Source organism: Atractosteus spatula, chromosome 6 (genome assembly GCF_055471065.1).
Source record: "Atractosteus spatula isolate fAtrSpa1 chromosome 6, fAtrSpa1.hap1, whole genome shotgun sequence".
NCBI classification, from domain to species: domain Eukaryota; kingdom Metazoa; phylum Chordata; class Actinopteri; order Semionotiformes; family Lepisosteidae; genus Atractosteus; species Atractosteus spatula.
Window position 1 is genome coordinate 40,641,786 of NC_142711.1, and position 24,480 is coordinate 40,666,265.

Sequence of the window (24,480 nt, forward strand, 5' to 3'; positions counted from 1 at the left end):
TATTCTACTCAAGACATATTTATGGAATGAAAATGTTTTTTGCTATTTTTGCAGAGTTTTTTTTATCCTGTGTGTTTAAGAATATTCATTGGACTTTCCACGGTCACAGTTAAGAAACTGTAAACAAATCACCACAGAAAGTCCTGATATATTGTTAACAGGAGTGACAATAGTAAGGAATTTTACAGTACAAAAACCAGTGCTGTGAATTCTGACCAGCCTCCTCACAAGATGAAAGTGATTCTCTTTTTTGCACTTATCTAATGAATAAGATACCCTTTACATGATTTCCAATTAAAACACCTCACTTTATGTTCCTCAAGATGCAGTATGAGAATTTATATAACCATCTTCAAAACTCCACTCTGGGCAAATTGAATTTTTTTTTTTTACTTTTATTGAAGTGAAAATTGTACTGTATGTTGATCAACATTTTACTCAATGCTTGTTTTACCATCTGTCTAGAACAGTGATAGTCTCACAGAGAGGTGACCCTTCAAAAAATAATTATTTAATTAATTATTTGTGCATGATTAAACACCCTACCAATTATAAAGGGTGCACCATTGCACACTCAGACCAACAATAGACAGGGACACCTGAAGAAGGCTCCACAGCTGAAACATTGTGCTTCTTTTCTTCTCTTTTCAGCATGGAATAAACTTTTATTTGTTCCTTTGCAGCCTACGCATGCTGATGCAGAAACCTACTTGAACTACAACAATAGACAGTATTACAGTATAAATGCCCCTTTTATTTTTTTAAAGATAAAACAGTTAATACTGTCTATGCAATGTCCAGGGCACATCATTTAAAACCCAAACCCAGGCCAACAAATATCCCAAGTTAATTCAGTCCCACAGTTCTGTCCTCTTTGTAGCTCTTTGGTAGTTCTTGGGCATCTTCCCTGGTCCTGGCTATCTTGAATAACATACTGTAGTTTCCTTTTGCTCTCCCTCTACCTTGGTTTCCCTGAGCCTTATCTGTCTCGCAAAACTTCCTTCATTCAAATATGTAAATTTTTCTGTCCTGACTGGGGCTTGTTTACACCTTCTATACAAAGGGTCTTGGCTCTTCCCCCAGTGAGGAAAGATTTGTGTGGGCAGAGCCAAGTAGTCAGAGCATTTTCAGGAAGTGGTTTTCAAATGTTGTCCAGTTCTTAGGCCCCTCTCTCAAACACAGATCCAGTCCTGTTTGCAACCCCACAGATTATCCCAAAATGGTGTAGTAATTGCCCAGCACTTATGTTAAGAGGGCCTTTGATCAGGACATAAAACTGAATCATCACTAAGGTGACACTGGCCCATACAAAACTTAGCTGGTGCCCACACAATCATTCTTTTCACTCTACGACAACAGTATTTTCGGAAACTTTCACCATCAAACGTATTTGCATATGAGACACACTGGCAATCAGAATATAGCAATTTTAAGTGAGCTGTTTTGCAGCATACCTTTAATAAAAACCCAGAACAAGAATTTAGAGTTACTATAATACACAGTTAGATTTCAAATGAATTAAAAAGAATAAAAATGGGAATGGCATATAACAAACACCCTTAAGGTAATTTTCACAATCTAAAATCTAAAGAAAAGACTCCTAGCAACTCAACCAACTAATCAAGGTAATCATTTGAAGCACAGATTAAGCCCTGCTGTCTTTAAATTCCTGGTTTGAATGTGGGAATGTGGGTAGTGATACTAGCTGACTTTGAACAGGACTGTGCAAGGTGAGGTTCACATTTGATTAAACACTGTTGTAGTTTCCATATAAAGCAGACCCCTGGGGATTTTTAATCCTGCATGTAAAGAGGTTTACTCAACATGGACAATTACTACAAACAACTCATACACTAAGACAACTCACCTGGAAATGAGCAGTTGCTTAAACTGATGTCATCCAAAGCCACACGTCCGAGAACTGACATTGTCCAGACTTTGAAACGTAACTGGAAAAAGGAAACATAAGAAGATACAAAATTATCAGATTTCAGACTTATAATTTATGAATGCAAAGTGACACTTTACAAAGCAATTTGTTTAAATCTATTTTTTACTGCTTATTAAAGCAAGATATTTTGTTACAAGGATCTATTCAAAACGTGTTAGATTAGGTATGCCAATAATTGAAGATCCCATGAAATAAATGTGTTAAAATGCAATTAAATACTACTATAACCCACCTAAGCATAAGATTGCTTGGATCCTACTCAGGCAATTTAGTTTTTCCAAATATAATGCAACTGCCACAAACTGCATCACATTATTTTTACAAGAGGAAAAAGTAACTGTGGCTTCTTTACTGTGATCAGGAGAGCCCAATTTGCAACTGCACAGCTAAGATTGAAACAGTGGAACATAACAATGATAACAAGATCACATATTCAGCAATACACAGCCATTTGGGAGTCAATAGTGTCTTATAATCAAAACTGTATTTCAAAGGCAAAATAAGAGTTTGAAACAACAAGGAAAAGGGCTTTGAAATAAAGTGAATCTAAGAAAAACAGATTGGGATAAGAACTAGAAAGTTATTCAACTGAGAGTACATCATTATGATGGTTAAATGCAATTCTCCCAGAGCAGTATAAATTCAGCCTAAAGCCAAGATGATCAAAGTCAAATAAGCAAAGGCAGCATTGAAGAATACTATGAAGAGAGGAAGCTTTATTATATCTCCCTGGCATAGGGATGTAAACAAACACAACCAAGTATATTGAGAGTCCCCCCCAAAACAAGGTTTTTCTCTAAAAGAATAACTGCATTGGGATACAGAAACTATGGAACAGGCAGTCCCCATTACAAGTCACCTGGTATACATTATTTCTCTGTCATGTTATTGTTGAATTGTGGAACTCAATGTAAAGACTCAAACATTTTCAAGGTTCTCAAAAGCAATGTACTGTAGGTAGCTTGTGGATTATTTAGCTTCTGAAAAGAAAAAGATCCCATGAAGAGTAATATCGAACACTGAAAATTCTTCTTTCATGGACAATGCTGTTGCACATAACTTAAATTGTGAATTATTATGTCTCAATATTAAAGCTGAGCTCTTATCATCACACATTACTTTGCTGATCCAACCAATTGATCAAGGTGTGGTTGTTAACATTAAATGCATGTACAGTTTGTGTAAAAAAATCTACCCTAAATAACTTTTTGGGTTTTGATGAGACCACAATTTGAGTTGGTGAATTTCTATTTATTGTTTTTTTATATGTACATTAAATATACAGTATATACTGTATAGAAATGGATAAACAGTGTCTGACATGCAATACAAACACTATTAATAAATAATAATAAAACATTAGAATAAATCTATAAATTAGTGAACATGTACAGTACCTCACATACTGTATATTATACTGTACCAGTATTACAAAGGACATCAATAACATGCCCCAACTTTAGCATATCTTATATTAAGACAAGTCCTCCCACTCTCCTGTGTAAGGTTAGCAGCAGAGCAAAGTTCTACTTTTTGTAGACAAAAGTAGAAGTAGCAAATAACATGAATAATAAATCCATAAAAATCTGGAATATTATTTTGAAGGTAAATGAAAAAAAATCAAAAAGAAAACATCTGGATCAACAACTGGAAAAGTAATAGATTATATATATATAATTTTTTTTAAAACGTATCACGTTATCAGCACACAAGTGGGATTTACAGGTCACATATAAAGGAGGTTTTGCTACCAATAGTGGGAAAAAATAAATTATTTCAATGGCTCCAATCTACTCCATTTTCCAATATATTTCAGACTATGGGTTTTTGAACAACTAGCATTTTAAGTATTTAAGCATTAGACATTTTAAACAATCACAATTACAATTGTTAATAACAAGCTGCTACTGTACATCTGAGTACAACAAAATCCCAGTATTTGTGAAATCTTGATTAGCTGGAAATGGTATTATAGGGAATAACCTCATTTTAGAAAAGGTTATATAAAGGGTCTTTTTTCTCTACACAACCCTTGTTTTTGTTCCATCCTGTGGATAAAATCTTGACAGCTATCGGGAAAAAAACACGAATTTAATGATTTCTGTATGATACATATGATAATTAACTTCAAAATTAGGATTAAGACAGACAAACCAATGTTTCTACGTATTGATTTGTGGATGTTTCAAAGAAATACAAAAACATCTACAGATAGGCAAAGTAAATATCTTATATAGAGCTTATACTGTATACAATATTTTGAAATTTTATGCCTCTCATGTACAGGTGCAGCCACTCAGAACGAGCCTCCAGTCTTATTACTGAGTTTGTGGTACTGCAGCATGGTACTGTACATGGTGTGATTTTTTTCTGGACACTCCACTTAAAGCACTTTACAGGTGATAGGGACTCCGCTCCACAACCACCAATGTGCAACCCCAACCTGGATGATGCAATGGCAGCCATAGTGCGCCAGAACGTTCACTATTAGTGGGGAGGAGAACAGAGTGATGAAGCCAGTTCATAGATGGGGATTATTAGGAGGCCATGTTTGGTAAGGGCCAATGGGAAATTTGGTCAGGACACCAGGGTTACACCCCTACTCTTTTCGAGAAACGCCCTGGGATTTTTAATGACCACAGAGAGTCAGGACCTCGGTTTTAAGCCTCATCCAAAGGACGGCGCCTTTTTATAGTAGTGTCCCCATCACTATACTGGGGCATTAGGACCCACATAGACCGCAGGGTGAGCACCCCCTACTGGCCCCACTAACATCTCTTCCAGCAGCAACCTTAGTTTTTCCCAGGAGATCTCCCATCCAGGTACTGACCAGGCTCACACCTGCTTAGCTTCAGTGGGTTGCCAGTTGTTTGCTGCGGGGTGATATGGCTGCTGGAACAGAACAGAACAAGACAACACAACAAAGTTGCACTTGTGGTGCATAGCTTAAGTTTTCTGATGTAGAATTGGACGTTGGAGTGTTTCATGCTTTGGCGGTGCACTGTGTTTTCACAGAAGGGGGGGAGGAAACTGGGTGTGGTCTATTATTTTCACTCTTTATCTTCAATTCACATTCCCAATAGTCACTGATGCAACTTTATCTTAGGAAATCTAATCTAATAAACCCCAAAGGATGATTTAACGGCAGCGTCTAAGTCTCCTGGTTACTAAGGCAAGTTACAGTAGGTGACAAATTCATACAAATGACTACTCAACAGTTTTGTCTCAATCTGGCTGTTTAAATATAAAGCTTTTAAAGTCACTATGTCTAATACTTTTTATAATCAAAATCTTAAATAAATTAATTCATTCTCCAATGATGAAATATAATTAATATTTATACTGTATTGACATTTTTATTAATTTCTCTTAAGCCCATAGTGGTACTGTACTGGGGATGTTCCAGATGTTAATTTGAGTAAAGGAGACAATAACTTCAGCCACAACCCCCACCCCCACACAGACTATCCAGTCAAAACTGTGGAATGACGTAGAGATCAGCATATTTGCCGGATAATGAGAGGCTCCTGTTTTGACGCTAGTGGTTTTACAATAAATCAAATTCCGATAATTTGACATCTTCTTTTTCTGTTAAATGAGACAAATAGAAAGTCAAATCGGCCAGGATCTCAGCATTTAAGAAGCGAGTACAGGGGTCTAAAACATTTTGCATAACAAAAAAACTATCAAAGAAACAGACCTTAAGCTTAGATCAGATGTCACTGTAGGTGTCAGAACTGCTAAGTTTCTATGATTTCCCTGAAAGGAGGGATGAACATAAGTAGTAAACACAAACTCATCTGCTTACACAGTCACTGCCTTCTATGAAGAGAGCAATCTCCCATCCAGGTACTGGCCAGAGACCCACACACTTAGCTTCAGTGGGTTGTTAGCGCTATGTTGAAAAGGTAATATAGCTGCTGGCTTACTCTCTACTGGTCAAATGAGCGGTAGCAGTTTTCACACAATTGTTTGTCACAATCGAGACGAAATTGAGCTTGAAAGATTTCAGCCATGTGCAAGAAAGCTGGAGACCAGCTGAACTTTTGCTTAGTATAGTGGTGAGGGTTCAGCATTGGTGGGGGCTCTTAATCAGAACATTTCAATTAATCTGATCAGTAAATTAATATGTACAGTAGGCCATAATTATTACCTTTTTTGTCTAGTGTTAGTATCTTACTGAATGCCCCTGGTAATGTTAGTTTTTAGTTTAAGAATGGCATTTATATTAAAATATAAGATAAGGGTATGTACTGTAACTACTAATGTACAGTAATACTATATTGCAATTAGTCAGAAAACAAACTAGAACAGCAGCTGTGCTGAGTTTAAATACTGTATGTATCATATTATAACTGCTATGATGTCCATTAATACTTGATGAATACTCATAAGGAGATCCTTTAGATGAATAAGCGAACACATCACTATTTTTGTTTTATGTATAGGCTTTACAGTATTTGTGTCTGCAATACTATAAACAATGAACAATTGTTGAACATTGACCGACTAAAGCATGTACTGCATATTCTTACAACAGAGATAGCAAACCGTGACAAAAAGCACCAGCTAATGTCCAATACCGTTAGCAATTTTACTTCTTAAACAAAATAAACACTGATATAATGTGCTAGTACCTGGGAGTGAATTTCATTTACAAGAAAAAAACAAATTATACTGTATTTGCAGCTCTTAAAAGGGAAACTTAGGAGACTTCTGTAACAGATCTTTTCAGGTCATTTCAGTTCAGTGCTGTTCCTCTGATCTTGTGAGCCTTAGGTATTTTAAAACAGTGTTTTGTTTGCTTCTCATTTGGTCTGCGTTCCAGTCCATTAAAAGCCAGCACTGTGGGGCATGTGCGGTCCCACACAACTTTGCTATCGACAGGATGAGCCTCCTGTTCCATCTCCAAGACATTCAGCACACTCCAGCTATTTAAGCACCGTTAACATTAGACCACAGCACCACAGGACAGAGAAGGGACCATGTTCCAAAGAACCATCATAAATAATCACTTTTAAAAAGATGGCAATAATAGTATTTTCTTTAATGTACCCTGACATTTGCCTACACAACTTATACAGTACTCTGTATCTCCAAAATCCTCAATATGCCTGCTGTCCTCTGAATATCACAAGCGTAGAGTCCCATCACAAAAAAGAATACAAAAAAATCGATTCAATTAACACCCAGATGTGACAGGACACATTTAACACTTACACCCCATTTACAGTAAATATGTAATTCCTTAACTTTAATTTAAGACAAAACCAGGCTTCTACTGTATAAACTTTCACACATATTACAAAATGACAAAATATTTGAGGGCACATCATCTCTTATCCTAGTGTTAATCCCGCATCAGCAGGGTCTGCTTGTCGGCACGCCCGTCTCCATTTGGTGGTTTGAACCAAATCTTTGAGCTGATGTTGCCATTATATGCGACCGAGAATACTCCAACCGGCGCGTCACTCTGCCTGCCGTCGGAGTCGGGGGGGGGAGGAGAACAAAGTAAGGTAGCCAATTCATAGAGGGGGATTATTAGGAGGCATAGGAAATTTGGCTAGGACGCCGGGGTTACACCCCTACTCTTTTCAAGAAACACCTTGGGATTTTTAATGACCACAGAGAGTCAGGACCTCGGTTTTACGTCTCATCCGAAAGATGGGGCTTGTTTACAGTATAGTGTCCCCGTTACTATACTGGGGCATTAGGACCCAAATGGACCGCATGGTGAGCGCCCCCTGCTGGCCTCACTAACACCTCTTCCAGCAGCAACCTTAGTTTTTCCCAGGAGGTCTCTCATCCAGGTACTGACCAGCCTCACACCTGCTTAGCTTCAGTGGGATTTGAGGGAACATCATACCAGGTGGAAATCTGTTTTTTCTTTTTCACTCTTTTTCCAGTGGTGACAAAGTGTTAATTTCAGTTCTCTTCAATAGCTTGATATTTGAATAATATCATGATCGCATATTAATGGCTCTACATGCATTACCTGTAATACAGTTTCTAATTAAAATAGACATTAAACATCATTGTTAGAAATTACACTCTTATTAATAAACATATGTATTAATAAACTTCATTACAAATAATTGTGGTGTGCTTGAAAAGCAATTTTAGTTAAATATTAGAATAATTTTCAATTAATGGATGCTCACTAAGCTTATTACTTAGTGACAATATTATTACCACTATGTTTGGGAACATTCCAGAGTTCCACTTTGACTTTGGGTTTGTTGCAATTGAGAACAGATTTACGGTAATAAATTAGGAAACTACATACTAGTTTCAGTGGCCAAGTTAATTACAATAGGTCTTAAGGTGGCGCACTAGTTTAGCACTGAGCTGCATGCTAACTATGGGTTGAACTCCAGTTAGTATGCTGCTTTCAGTTTGTTGTAACTGACCCTTTGTGTTTATTCGCCCTTAAATACAGTATGATGCTGTATGGTTTTAAAGCCACTGCAGTATGTGTATAATATACTGTATATTTATAATCAAAATTTAAAATAAAATTATCTGTTTCCTAATTACTCTTACTTATGTTTGCAATAATTATATTTTAAAATTAATTTAAAATATAAATTATTTTAACGCCAATGTATACATGAAAAAACATTGTATTCACAACAGCCTTCAAAGTAGTGCAGTACAAATCTTTGTAAAAATTAAAGGGTATTGTGCACAACAATGCGGTGAAATGGAGTATACTACAGTATTTGCAGTATAGCGTATAACGCTTCAAGCATTCTGAATATCTGGATTTCTACTGTATATCACTGTTTGAACACAAGGAAGTGGCTCAGGACAGGATAGAAAGTCATATACATATGGCAAATGAGTATAAGTATACATACTTTTTAAAGTGAATAACTGCAAATCAAATTTAGAAATCAAATATATCAAATCAAAAAAGTCAGTTTGAAAAAGTCACAGTTAAGTTGAATGGCCTCTGTCTGTGTGCAATAATAGTGGTTCACATGTGTAATGTTTCATAGCCGTTCAGGGATGCCAAATATGTAACGTTGTGGCTCTCTGAAGGCACCAGTTCTGTAGGGTTTGGGCATTTACTGAGACAATTATCAATTGTAGCAGTAAATCACAAAGTTGATTCTTTTGATGGCTTTAGAATCCAACCATGCGACATAACTCAAACAACGCGCACACACAGGTACTAATACACGAGGATACATTTATTAATACATAGAATATGCATGTAAACCTAACAGATCTTATCGAGAGGGTTATCAGAATACAAAAGGTATATATTCAATCAGTTACGAAGAGTTACACATATCAAGAGGACATACGTTCAGTATATCATTCATTAAGACCGTTTCATAAATGAACTTGGATACAACTTCTACATTAGATACTCAAAACAAGTACATAACTCTTAGGAATTAAATTGATATCAACTGGTTGGGATAACAATTGAATTCTCGAGCTGTAATGCATTGAAGTTGAATACTCATCCAATTTCTGGGGATTCAGATCTCCTGCGGGCACAAAGAAACAGTTGCAGGCTGTTGCTGTCCAATCAGCGCTCTCTGGCTCCGTACCAGGCTGTGCTGTGCGGCTTGCGACGGTGCGCTGCTGATGTTCACTGACCGGCTAGTTAGTGTTGGCTTTAACTAGCAAAGTTTGTGCACAGGAGAAAAGATGACTGTGGATCCCAGCAAGTCAGGAAGAGGACCGGTTCGTTCCTGATGAAGAGCTAGTTCTGAATAGTGATTCAGCTGTCCACAGTTCTGACCTGTTCACGAGGCCTGCTGCTGGTTACTCTCTGGCAACCTCCACTCTAGACTCTTAGAACAAAGGAAAGTTCTGGCACTCGGACACACTGGCCGTTCCGTGGTTGTCCGGGCTGAGTCTCGGGATGGTCAGGAGGCGCGCTGCGAGAATGTCCTGCCCTTGGGAGCCTTCTGCTCCTGGGCCGTCCTGCCCTGGAATTCTCCTTTGAATTCCCTTTAGAACAGTCCACAGAATCCTCTCCAGAATCTTACTGAATCTCCCGAATCTGAATCTCCAGGCCTGTGTTGCCTGTTTTTACCTGGAGGAACTTCAGCTCGTTGATTGGCTGAAAGTTCCATGGGCATCAGAGTCCCACGTGGGTTACTCAGCCCTACCAGTCCCTGATTGGTTGATCAAGGTGAGATATGAGTCACTTAGTCCTGACACTTAGTAATGCAGTCCAGATGTCCATCCGGCACTCCCTAGACTGATAGGCGCCAGTGGATGACCATTGATCATGATAGCCAGACTTAGCTAAGTGCATCCCCCTTTGGGAGCTGTCCTAGGAAACCTTAAATCACCCTGCACTAATGGTCTCTCTGTGGCTGCTCCACAGAGATGAACAGAGAAATGGGGCCTCATTTGGGAAGCTCAGAAACACTTAATTCTGCCTTATTATTAAGCCTCGCCGCTACACATGCTTTCATGTGTTTCATGAATAGATACACCCATAACTGTGAGATCCCTAATCAGGCAGTGAATTTGAAGCAAAGATTCAACCAAGACATCCAAGGAGCTTTCATAGCATAAAGTCATAAAAAGGATATCTTTATCTCAAGGATAAAGTTGTAGAAAGGACACAGATCAGGGGAAGGATATAAAAATATCTGATACTGAAAATATTTTCAGCACTGTGAAGGTGATCATTAAGAAGTGGAAGGTGTATCATAGCACCTAGACACTGCTTATGACAGAGTGCCCTTCCAAAGTGAGCAGCTAGTCAAAGGAGGAAATTGCTCTAGAAAGCCACAGTGAGTTCAATGGCTTAAAAGGAAACCGTCAATAGTAAAAACTAGCAGAATGGAAAGGAATAATTCATTACTGAAAAAAAAATCTCAAATTTGACATGAATTTACAATTAAACAAACAAAATATTTAACTGATACTGCATCTGATTATTTGAAAAAATAAAAGTGTTACAATGCAGTGAAACTGAGTAGGCTTTTTGCATTATCACGTTTTATGCTTTGACCATTCTAAATGACTGGATCTGTAAAATGCCTCTCGTTAGTAATCCTTTGCAGCTTTACACATATATCTTTTTAATGTTCATATTGAATCTAGGTATAAAATATAGCACATACTAAGTGTTTATGGCAAGAAAACAATTTTAAAACAATGGTTTGGGAAGAAAAAGGCCTAAACAATAAAGAAACTCACTGTACTTAATTTGCCTGAACTTTTCTGATGTCCCAAGGGAATAGAAGAAGGAAACTGAAGCAAGACATCAAGACAAGAATGTGTAAGCAACTATATGGAGCAATTGATATCACTATAAGAAATGACTGAAATAGCAAACAGAGCAGAAATAGAGTGGAGTGGTCAGTAATGGAAGACTCAGTGTTATTCTAAAGGGTAAAATATGCCTTTGTGTCTTAAAGGGAAGGCTTGTATTAACAAATTGATGTTAAAAGCATTACAGGAATTACAAATGAACCAAAAGATCATGGAAAGATGTATTTTCAGACTAACAAGTAGAGGCAGTTAAAGAAATGAATGGATTAGAGACTGGGCACAAAAATGATGATGTACAGTAACACAATTGGAGAGTAAAGAGACAAAAATAGCAACAGACTGGATACAGCAAGAGAAAAGATCAATGTAGGATTAAAAAATACTGAAATGGATCCCAAGAGCCCCCCAAAAAACAAATAATATGTTCTGTAAGACTGCAAGGCAAAATCCAAAAGGATGGGGCTGAAAGGATAGACCCAAGGCTAAAGCTTCTGGAAGAATCCTGGGGAGTCCTTAATCTTGGAAGAAATTGACAAAAACTGAAGATGATGATATATAAATACTGTATACACAAAAAGGTGTAATTATTCTGAATGTGCATGAAAACTCTTGTCTGAGGCAAGCTAGCTTCACCATAAGGCAGTGTTATTCAACATGCCAAATGTAGCTTTTCACTGGCCAAAGATAATCGATAGTTGGTACTTGTGGTGCATTTGATGTTATTGAAATTGTAGCTTAATTTCATCTGTTGCACTACTTCTTTAAAACAACTTAATCCACTTAATATTAAATACTAATATTTAATATTTCTAAGCATAATGCACTGTACTGCAAAGAGCATACTTCATTACACAGTGTTTTAACGTAAAACACCTTTTTATTTTCGCAAATAATCTAATGGAGAACTGCACTACTTTGTGAATGCTTAATGTGGTGTGTGGAAAAATTCTTTCACTTGAAATGCCTGGGTTTAAATCCTGGCTAATGCCTAGCCCTGTGAGGAAAATATTTGTCCCACAATAAAACTGAATTTGGAGAGCCGGACAAGTACTTGATTTTTTAAATTTCTTTTAGGTTAGTTTATTTCAGTGTAGCCAGTTAGTTGCACAAAATACTTTTTTGGCATTACTGTTGTTGTTTTTCAAGAAAGGGAGTCAATGGGTGAAACACGTGAAATAGTGTAGTATGTGCTTCCTGTTAAGAATACCACTAATCTTAAGTGTTTGTTGTTTATTGTCTTTTTAATGCCACAGTAAACAACTGAAAATTGGTCTGAACTGCTTGTTAGACCTGTCTTTTATTCCCCCCACTGTCAGTATTCACACGTTTGCTCATTTACACCTGAAGAAGGCTCCACAGCCTCTTTTCCTTTGCATTGAATAAACTTCTAACTCTTCCTTTTTAGCCTATGCATGCTGATGCAGCTCCCTACCTAATCTTTGTTTGCTCATTCATGTATTGATAATATTATATTTGTATTTACATATAAATATTGTGATATATAATTAATAAAGATGTCAACAAAACTATATGCATATAATTTCATTAAAATATTACAGAAAGTCAAGGGACATGACTGGGTCACTGTGCCTAGTACTCATCCTTCTTGCTAACCGAAGGAACTTTAGCATAAAGACAGCTTGTCACATACATCAATTATATTTGAGATGTACTGAATATCCCGCATTACAGAACTTTGCAAAGAAGATTCACACAATAAGACCATATATAGTCGTACTTTAAGTAGTGGGAATGCCTTTTAACTTGTTTTGATTATACTGTATAAAAGATAACCCTTTTTGCTGTTTTACTTTGAGTCTTGCAAGAGCTGGGCTCCCATAATTATACAGGAACAAGTAAAAGGTTTATTCCATGCTGAAAAAAGGGAGAAAGAAAACACAACATTTCAGCCGTGAAGCCTTCTTCATGTGTGAGAAAGACAAGGCAGTAAACAAAAGTAATGTAGATTTTGTTCTCGCGCTACATTACCTTTGCTTACTGCCTTGTCTTTCTCACACATGAAGAAGGCTTCACAGCAGAAACGTGTTTTCTTTCTCCCTTTTTTCAGCATGGAATAAACCTATTACTTGTTCCTTTGCAGCCTATGCATGCTGACGCAGCTATCCACCTGAACTCCCATAATTATATGTAAGACTTCTGGTACACATACACCCGAATTGCTGCCATTTTGTTTGGCACAACAATGCTGTATTTAATATCCATATTAAGTGGATTTAAAAACTTACTACATTTTAGTTGCACGAAGTTAATGTTTTCACTAACATCTAACACATCCCAAGTGCCATCTATCAACTGTCTATGGCCATTGAACCAGCCTGTAGTATGTAGTAACTATTCTACATCGCAGTATAATTAAGTACAGCACGGCCCCTGTAACACATCAGTGGGTTCTGCAGTGTGTTATGAATGGCTTCATCTTCAGGGGGAGTAAAGAAAATCAGCTCTACTGGTTTTTGTATTTTGTCACCTTGTCCAAGAGAACAATAACCTCCACAATGCTTTGAGTGACTAAGAGAATTTTAAGATGCCCTTAAACAGAAATTGCAACTGAGTTTTGTGTATATTTACTTTTAAGTATTAAACATTAAAGCTATTATGTACAGTGTATTTTCATAATGATAATCTAACATAAAAAGTGGCATTGAAAAGACAGTAAACAATAAACATTTAATTTGTTATGAAAACAAACCAAAAATGTGTTCACCTCTCCCTTTATTTCCCTTCCTGAACCTCCCCCCCTTTGTGAAGGCTGTGACCCCCCGCAGAGTCAGAAGTGACAAAGGGATAGCTGCAAAGATAGAGATGGAGTTGTGGCACAGATGAAATATAAAAAAAGAGGGATTTGATATGAGAACTTCAGTGAGACCCGTCATACCGTGTTATGAGTAATACCTTTCCAGATCATCATATTCTTGCGCATAAATATAATTTTGTCAATTCACAATTCAATTCACAGTATTATCTTGAAATGGTTCAACAAATAAAATAGCAAAAACAGTTGGATCTGGTTGTAAATTAATTATTGCTCTTTAGGTTTGTGTTTCTTCACACATCAAGGACAATAAATGGGGTGCTGGGAAGGTTATGTTTTTGGACTGTTTGCGCAGCAAGCAGCATAAACATTTGTTGTTGTGGCAAGAGCTTACTTTCCTAAAGTATTTTGCATACAAACACAATGCACTGACTAAGACAACTGTACCCCAAACAGTAAGCTCACTACCACTCAAATCAAACTGGGGATTGTGATGATGTAGTCAAGGGAACCCCAGGACTAAAGGATGAGATGGAGATGTAACAAACATGAGGGAAATAGTTTCACAATGAAAAGCTCCTACTGTGAGGCACAGTGTAATGGTTTGTTCCTCAAGGAATCTGGATCTAATGGATTATCAGTTGAGGGCTTGGACATTGGCCGGAAGTGGGCACTGCTCCAAAGGAATGTCTAACTGATCTGCCAGGCCAATGTCGATGAAATTCCTTGACTTTGTAAGAAATACAGGACAAAATAACAGGATTGGTGAAACATTTAGCAGGGTTCTGAGGAGAGGCAACATCATTCAGTAAATACTCCTCCCTATTTATTGAGTCAAGACAATTTTCTGAACCTCAAGCACTTACATCTGAGGTGTGTATTGCCTCCACAATAAAAACACAGTCCCAAAGAATAGTGATGCTGCCATTCTAATGGGAAAATCCAGGCCCTGCCAATTTGCATCAGTTACTGTATGTTTCAAAGGAAACTGCTGATTAAGAAGAACATGCAGTTCAGCTGATGGAGTGAGGGGTCATCAAGGTTGTCACTGACTCCACGGAGGCACCACGCTGTTTCAACTGCTGTCTCTCACAGAGGAGGCACCAAGTTAAATGACAAGATGAATTAAGGATTCCAAGTTTTAAAGTAAGTCTCTACAGGCTAATTCATTTTTTAAATCTTTAGTAAGGCCGGCATAAATAATACTATCAGGGCCTCTACTCCCCACCCACTCTCCAAAGCCAACAGTTGAAAATAGATGGCTTATCATGACACAGGTTGAATACCTTGATGCAACCATAAAAGCTGTTGAGCAGACTCTGCAGGTTTTCTAGGACTTATCAAAAATCAAAAGAAATTTGTCTTTGAATAAATGGGAATTTCTACAAGCAGGATCTCCTTTCTGCCACAAAGCTTTGGCTTCTCCAGTGAGAAGAGAAATCACATAAGCCACCTTTGCCTAATCATTAGGGAAAGCAGGCAGCTGTATGGAAACAATTTTTCACAATGAGTAAGAAAACCTTGAAATCAAAATGAATTTCTAGAAAAAGGGCTGTGGAGGACGTATTTGTGATTGTGAGTGAAGGGCTGAGAGAAAGCTGGGCAACATCTGTAGTTGCAGCAAGAGTGGGAGTCGCCATGTTTAGTGAGGTTAAGCCTGCTGCAATTGTTTCAGTACCTTGTCCTTTGTTTTTTATTGAAAGTACTAATTTTTAGGACATATTTGCTGAGACTTTATGGCCGAATCACGGCTGGGAATTTCATCTTCACCTGCTGGGTTCATAATGGGTTTAGTTGTACTTTGATGTGCTGTTCTTACCTGAAGCAGAGCAGCCAAAGCCAGGCAAGTACGGCAACCAGAAGATCACATAGCAAAGCACCAAAGGGAAATCCACAAAATGAGTCAGAGCGAAATAACAAACTGAAAGTGCATAGCTGATAGCTGATTAACCACTGTAGTAAAGAATCTAAAGGAAATCCACCAAAGAGTCAAAGAGAAATACAATCCAAGTCCGTAATTTTTGATCATGTCCATTTGGACATGTGCCTGATATCTCCCAAAATATCACAGCCTAGTTGTTTTCTTAGATAATTTACATTGTGCACTGATAATTTCATCCAACCATTTTATAACCTCTTCTTCCAATTCAGGGTCATGGTGGAGTCAGAGACTATCCCAGCAAGCAATGGGCGCAAGGCAGCATACTTCCTCAGTGGGACGCACACACTCAGACATAGGGCCAAATTTCTCAGAAGGCAATTAATGTACTTGTATGTGAACTAGAATACCTGGCAAACATGGACAGAATATAAAAACCCAAGGCCTCAGCACTGCAAGACAGCAATGCTAAACACTGTGCCACAGTGCCACCTCCTACTGATAAATAAAAACTGAAATCCCAGGAAATATCAGCCTTTATAGAAATTAGACTGAAAGGTAAAATAAGTCTAGGGTGTTCTTTCAGGCTGAGGTACAGTAGGTGACTGATTTCCTAAATTCAACAAAATGGAAAAATTTGCTTTTAAAATCTGTAACTTGGTAAGTACAGAAAACAAACCTGTATTTTTAGATCTGATAACTACTCCACAGAAGATCTCTCAAAGGTACCATAAATTCTAGGAAGGTTTCAGAGGATGCAAAGTTGTTTTTATAAGGAACACATCTTCCCATATGCTGGGATTCAGCATTGCTATAAGAAAGCCATTTATGTGATGAGGAGAGCAATTGGTATAATTAAGGCAGCTTAATGTAGAGCATGAACTTGGTGGCAGCTAAACCATTACCCACAGCCTTTGTAAGTGTTTCCAGTAGACTGGAGATGCACTTAAAGCATAAAGAACACTGGAGGACTGATAAAAATCCAGGGAACAAACAACAAGGATAATCTTAGACCTGGTATGTATGCATTGATCTTTGTGATTCTGGCTTAGAATAAAGGGTTTTCAAGCTTTTATTCCAATAACATTGGTGTCTAGAACAAAAGAATATACAGCATTGTGTGGAAAGTGCTGGCTCACTCAGTTCCATTTTCATCTGTTGATTTCAGAACGATCTATAATGAGCATCTGGATGGGAAAAACATCCAAGTTAGTGGGACCTACAGCATAATGAACACATGAAGAACTTTCTTCCTATTTGAAATGTATCTTATGCTCTACTGTAATCAATTTTAGCACGATTTGGACCATTCAGTGAATTTCTTCAGCTGTGTATTAGGATCTCGGACACGGAAAACTTTGTAGTGAAGATGAAGCAAGGTAATGTCTTTCAAATAAAACTATTATTCCCCATTCTCATGAAGCATGACCACAGTCACTGTCTGACTTATAGCAAGAGGCTAAGCTCCTTTTCACCATTAAAGTACACTTGAAAACTTGATGCGGACAAAAAATAAAAACCCAAGGCCTCAAATTTACACAATGTAATTTGATGCCTTTCATGTACAGTAAAATGCTACTCATTATTATTTTTTGGGCCCTAAATGATAAGTTTAATTGACTTAATTCCCACATAAAATACCTTTTTTGAGGGTGTCCTGGAAAAGCTTATTTAAAGATGGGACTATTACTAATAAATACAGGAGAGCTTTGCAAAATATACTGTAGACAGCATAGATTAATCCAGCCTTAGTATGGTTAGAAAATCTTTCCAAAAAATATTATTTTTACACAAATAAACTAAGTATAACAGTATAAATATTGTGACTTGGGTAAGTATTTTTCCACAAGGAATGATAAAAAAAACTATAGAGAAGTCTTTTGGCAGCTCATTGTGTGGCAACCAATACATTAAAAAAATTGAACATTATCTTCTAGAAACACGTTTCATTCTGTAAAATATCATTTTAGATACAAACATTTAATTGCATGATAAGATTCCCTGTCTGTCTTTTCATTTGAAATTCATATTTCCATTACCAACATGTGAAAACTTGAAAATTACCTTTTTACAGGTTATTTGCTGATTATTTACTTGTCACCTTTGACAATATGCAATTGCATATTTTGCATTGGAAAAATATGTTATACAGTTGGAGACACAAGTACCCGCATCTGTTTCCATCTGTCCCTCATTCCATCATTAGTAAGCCTATCCTGGATGTACAGTACAGGACTGACATTGGGAATTTAAAAAACACAATTGCTCACTCAAGGCAGGATGTCAGTCTATTGCAAAGCCAGGCCCAATTTAGAACAGCCAACCAAATCTAGTCAGCATGTCTTTTGGAAATGAACAGAAACTGAGCACCTGCAGAAACCCAAGTAAAGGACTTGGAAGTGCTGTTAGACAACACAGAGAAGAAGGAACAGTTGGGACCTGGTCAATGTGATGAGAAGAAGCACTACCTAAAGGAAAGGGATTCCTACATCAGATTTTTGAGTTTACTGCTAAAATACCAAAAGAGAGAAATGTTCTTATGTTCGAAGACAGATCATGTTTGAAGAAGAGAACCCTCTAAAATCTCCAGTCTTCAGTAAGGCAAAAACAATTTCTAAAAAATACAACTATTGTAAATACAATGATGGATAAATGCAACCGTCAGTTCTTGTAAGGTTTAAACTAAAGTACCCTTTATTTGTTCAAGCCATTTAATTAAATATTGTAGTTATATGGACAGCTTTTATAGAGTTTTTTTTAAATATGTTGTAATTAAAGCATTTTAGATGAAAAAATGTTACAATTATTAATAAAGATACAACATGAATTTCGGTAACATTATTATCTTCTGTGTTGCTTATAATTGCTCAGTCAAGCAGTACTTATATACTCTGACTGAATGTATACTTATTACATAATTATTCTTCAACATTGGCGCACTGAAATGTTTTTTCAAAAGAAAATATTCTTTGCTGTAAAAATAAACTATCACAGATGGGATCGCACAGCTTGTTTGTGTGGGAATCAGGCATAAAGAGCTTGTGATATGTTTATTCTCTTAATTAGAACCTGGTTGTTTAAAAAGATTAGATCAATAAAAGATTCTTGTCCAAGTTGGTGCTTTAACAAATTGGATGAACAAGAATACTTAACCATTTCATTCATCTTAATTTCAGTTTCTGTATTCCCCATCGCAACATCCCAATTGATATGTGGAAAGTTGAACTTTTAGCAACACCTTTGCTACATACATGCAGCAATATCTGCATTAGGTGATCTACAGCATATACCTATTGAATTGAAACCTTTACCTTGCATTTGTTTATATATAGCCCCACATTACCACCTCCTTTTCCCCACCTATCTGTCCACACTTAACCACCTTTCAGTTATTCCTATAATATCATATTAAGCTCTTAGTTTGGTAGCTTAAGTTCTTGCATTTTGTATTTAAGAATGGATGAGCTATTTGTTTTGAATGTGTTCAGTGTGTTGCCTAGGTTTTTTCTGATCGCACCAGAATTGGTCTGTTTTATGCTTCTTGCCCCCCAGTATCCCTCAGCTAGTCTACACATACACTTGCCCAATACATAAGATCCCCGCTGGTTGAAATACAGGTCACCTCTGCTGCAGAAGGACTCTCTATGCTCAATAAACCTAAACCCATCTTTTCTGTTCCAGGCTTTCAGTCACATGTTTCATATCTCCATTTTTCCTCCTGCTTCTTGACTTGCATGTGGCTCAGGTACAATTCCTGAGTACTTCAAAGCATACGTTCTGTTCCTAAGCTAATAAGCTAAAATCTTAAATTTGTCTTGCAGAATCAAGAATATTGCCTTTGGCCTATTTATTTAGTAACCCTAAGTTAGATTACTAAATACCTAGTTGAAAAGGATTATGAATTAAGTTTCATGTATTTAATTTGATGCATTGCCCTAAATATTAAATGCAGAGATCTCTGAGAATGTGAATGAAGAATTAAATTAAATTTAGTTGAATTTATGATTTCTAGTCTAAGTCTATGACATGTTTTTTATTAAAATTATTATTTTAGTGGTAGTGGTATTTCAGATTTTTAAGACTGTTGCCCTGGGAAAGCAAAAAAGGAAAAGAAAAAAAGAGGAATAATGCCTCCTCAGTAAAAATGAGCAACAAATCCTTCCTGTTTGTCTTCCTTCCCCTAGAGGGCGATCCATTTTACTCCTGTCAATAGTTCCCTGTGATCGTTTATATGTGTTCCAGGTGTGCCTTGTTGTGTCTCCGCCTATTTATTCTTAGCTTCTCCAGGGCTCAGGGCTCAACATTAGGGTAAGGAAGTCACAAGGCCCACCTAGCACCAGGGTGCCCTACATCTGTCTCCTGAGGGCATAGGCCTCATCCCCGACACCTCCCGTGTTCTGAGCCCGGGGTCTGGAGGATCTCGCCCCGTTATCCCAGGATCTCCATGTTGGTTGTCTGTTCGTGTTTTCCCCATTCCCAGGGATTTTAATCTGGTCACGTCTCAGAATGGATCTCTTGCTAATGGACTCTTGGACTGTGCCCTGACCCTCCTTCGGACCTGCTTGGATTTGGATGCCATTCGTTGTCTCCCGCGCTCAGTGTCTCATGGACTGCCACTATTATTTTGTGCACTATTAAACCCGTGTGTATTCCCATACCACACCTCCTGCTTCCTCCAGCTCTTACTGCATTGCATAGGGTCTACTACAGAACCCAACACGGGCTGCAGAACCTGATCGTAACACTTTTGTCTTGTTGCTCATCCCAGGGATTCCCAGTCACAGTCTTCAGGGACTCCATTACATTCTTTGTTCCTTCTGAGCTCAATTGAAGTCTAAACTAAAGTAATCACTTTCTCACTTTCACCTCTTTATAAACCATCCATCCATTTTCCTCTTGCTTCCTCCAATTCAGGGTCATGGGGGTGCCAGAGCCTATCCCGGCAAGCAGTGGACACAAAGTAGGGTACACCCTGGATGTCACACCAGTCTATTGCAGGGCAGATATGTAGACAGACACACAAACTCACACTTAGAGGATGGGCACAGTTTCCCAAAAGCCAGTATTTTTTAAATGTGGGGAGGAAACCCATGGGAAGAATATAGAAACTCCATGTAGAAAGCACCCCAGGTCTGGAATTGAACTTTATAAAACAACACAATTCACATAAAATTTGAAATTTAGATTTGGTTTTAGAACTGCAAACAATTCAAAAAGGCCTAATTCTGAAATATATCAATTTAGTTATAGTTTTAAGTCCACTCAGTTCAAATTCAAAAGACCAAACATTTCCACTGTTCAGGAATGGGAAATGCTGTTTTAGTCACTGTTTTCTGAGATGCTGTACCTTATATCCAAAGGGTTGTCTCCCTATTCTGACTGCTGCCTGAGTCCACTGATTTTCCCCTTCTGCGATGTGAAACCAGATCTCTCGCTGTTCTTTATGGACAATGAAGAGGGAGAGGTAAGAATCATCATGTCCTGGGAAAGACATTATGGTAATGTAAGGATTAGTTGAAATGAGTCATTGAGTTTACCAACAAATACCAGTTACAAGTAAAGGGATACATACATTCTATATGTAGACAATACAAAAAAACACACTCCAAAAAATTCAAAGCATATCAAATGTATAGTTTCACTTAAGACAATAAATGGAAGTTGTGTAATGGTGGAAATAAATCAGTGATACAGGATAGGGTTATGGGATCTATCTAAAGCCAGACTGAGAAGGTGTCACCTGCTGAAGAATGGGTCTGTAGTTAAATTCCAATACCATGAAATCATCCCAAAAAACTGAGATGTACAGGATGAGTAATCTTGAGTTATTGCACATATGTGCTGCGAATCCTTAAGCCAAATGAGGAATCGGAAGTGTCCTACCTAATTACCCTCTGATAACCTCTATGTTCCATCTCACTGGCCTTCTCCCTCATTTGTATAAGATGGATGACATATAGTACGAGCTTATCCATATTCCATGTTCTATCAGGGCTTTGAGAAAAGACTGCCACTCTCTTTCAACCATCATGCCTTTCAGTGTCTTTAGATAAGATGACATTAATTTAATTCATGTTCAGAGAACTGTACACTTCATGCATCGGATTTTTTTTATATCAATTCCAATATGATAGCCTTCAAAATTAATGTCCTTCATACAGTAGTAGCAATCACCTCTGAGTTACACTATTCAACCTAATATTTTCACATTCACATTTTGGTCTTAATTTCTTGATAATCACTACCTGACAGGGGGACTTCACAGAGATAGATGAATTTATTCTGAAATTATGTGCACCACTAGTATTGCATAGACAGAGTCCATATGACTAATTGTTGTGTAGAAGTGTATTGAGTTTAATTATTTTTAGTTCATTAAGGTGATTCTGCACCTAAAGCAATTTAGATTTGTCACAGCAAAGGGTTTGAATTATTGTGCAATCATGAATTTTCCATTTCTCTTTCTTAATAATTGCCTATTTACTTCTTTCTGTTTGGTTTTGCATTGAATGTGTGGAGTAGGTTTTGTACATAACAAGCATTAATAGCTACTTTACAGTTACCTGACAGCATGCTTTAAAGTGGCAAATTATGAAAACTGTGCAAAGGTCTGACTGCGTTTGAAAAATACTGTATACATACTGTAGACATACATGTTATCGGTTTTACTCTGTTTAAACACCCCAGAACAACAAGCAAAACCAAAAACTGGCAGTCTACACCTCCTTTTCAACACATCTTTCTCTCAATCTAGAGTTTAAAGCTCTTCAATCAAGCTGGCTAAAGGCCAAGACCTTCTTATACCTTCAGTGAGGCATGATGGCAGTTCTGTCATGGGAAGGGCCTGTTTAGAGTCTGGAAACATTTCTATGACTGGATCAAATTTTTATACACCAAAAGTCCACACTCCTAACTGAAATGACAGCTAGGATTTCCGGGATCACTGAAACTAGTTTTAGATTTGAACAGAACAGCAAAATCAAAGGACACAATTAAGTCAGCAACAGTTTGTTGAAAGGAGATGGATTAGATTGGTCATTGTGTTTTACTTGTCCATCACCGGTTTCTACTGAAATATTATGTACAAACTTTAAGAGAGCACAAATTCAGTTGTAACACATTTAAAGTGGTATACTGTAAATCAAAAATAACCTACAATATCAAAATTGTATACCCTTTGTCAACAACATCCAAAGATCCTTGAATGTATTGCATAAATCTGTAGAGGATACGGAAGTAATCCTTAAATTCTGTAATGTAAATTAATATAAAAATAAGTAATCTTATTATTAGAATTATATCTGTAATACATCCTCTTTAGAATGCCCCTCAAACAAACCTGTAATAGGTTAATAGCATTGATAGCATGTTTATGAACTGAAAAATATTAAATGAACTGATGCTTGCTACTTCATAATAATGATTCATAATAACAAATCCCAAACTGTTACCATGCTTACCACATTTTATTAATTAATAATGTGGTGTTAATAGTTACATAGTATTTATAAATAGTAACCTGCAATCCCAAAAGTCTTGCCAAATAATAGATAGACATACAATGGCAATCCAAGTATTTCTGTATTCACAATGCATTGAAATTTACACTTCATCAGGATCTTTTCCTGACTATGTTTTCTAGTCTTAACGTATTGTTCTGATTCAAAAACAGCAAGATCAACATAAAGTGGAGGTCTGAATGATTATTGTTACAGGCTGAGGTAAATGACAATGGAGGTCTGTTTCAGAATCTAGACACATACTGTAGGTCAATATTTCCACTTCCTAGAGCTTTAAACCAAGTGATGTTTACTAAGTTGTGCTGGATTTTCTCCATTTTTGTAACCCCCCCATTTGTAACAATATTAATGATATATACAGATCTAGGAGATGCATCCTGAAAAAAAACTAGGAAGAAAGAAACTAGTTCATTTCAGCAGTAGGACTAGAATTAGTGAAAGAAGGGTATTCGATCCTTCCTACATGAATGGTCAAAAATATTCATACTAACACGTCTTCTTCAAGAGACTAAAAGAGCTTATTTTAATGATTGGGTGAGATGTAGGCATATGTCAGATGATTTTTTTCCTGGTGCAAATGCAGTAAATTAGAGCAATTCCAGACTAGGTAATGGCTTTATGCAGATCCCCAAACTGTATGAATCCTTCATTGAAACTTTTTAAAAGTGAATGAAACTTACAGTATATAAAAATAGCTTTTTTAAATGATGTTCTCTGTTATTCTCTGGTGAGGACATGTAATTTATTGTACAGATTGGCATTCACTACTACAAGTTCCTTACCTGGCATGTGGTACCAAAAGCTCACTGTACAAGAACTGGCTGACTCGCCAAGCACTGGACTTTCAAGAATAGCTTCACTTTCAAACACACCAGTCCAGGAGTCCACAAAGATATACCAGCCTTAAAAACAAACAATGAATTATGTTTTTATTATTTTACTCTATCAAAACATTTGCATCTCTTTAGCTGATCAATATGTATTTTAAGTAGGTATCTGCATCAGTATGCATAGGCTGCAAAGAAACAGGTTTATTTCGTGCGGAAAGAAAAAGAAAAGAGACGCATCGTTTCGGCTATGGAGCCTTCTATAGGTGTGAGGGAGA

At 37.1% G+C, this 24,480-nt stretch overlaps 1 protein-coding gene across 1 annotated transcript in view; it reads right to left on the minus strand.

Moving 5' to 3' along the window:
* The window catches only part of malrd1 (MAM and LDL receptor class A domain containing 1), a 170,356-nt gene extending 149,007 nt beyond the window's left edge, over positions 1-21,349 (minus strand). Inside the window, exons 1-2 of the mRNA XM_088918156.1 lie at positions 21,203-21,349; positions 1,868-1,949 (exon numbers count right to left, since the gene is read on the minus strand). Of these exons, the coding sequence (XP_088774282.1) occupies positions 1,868-1,949; positions 21,203-21,349 (229 nt within the window). The remainder of the gene's footprint in view (positions 1-1,867; positions 1,950-21,202) is intronic.
* Between the last annotated feature and the right edge of the window lie 3,131 nt (positions 21,350-24,480).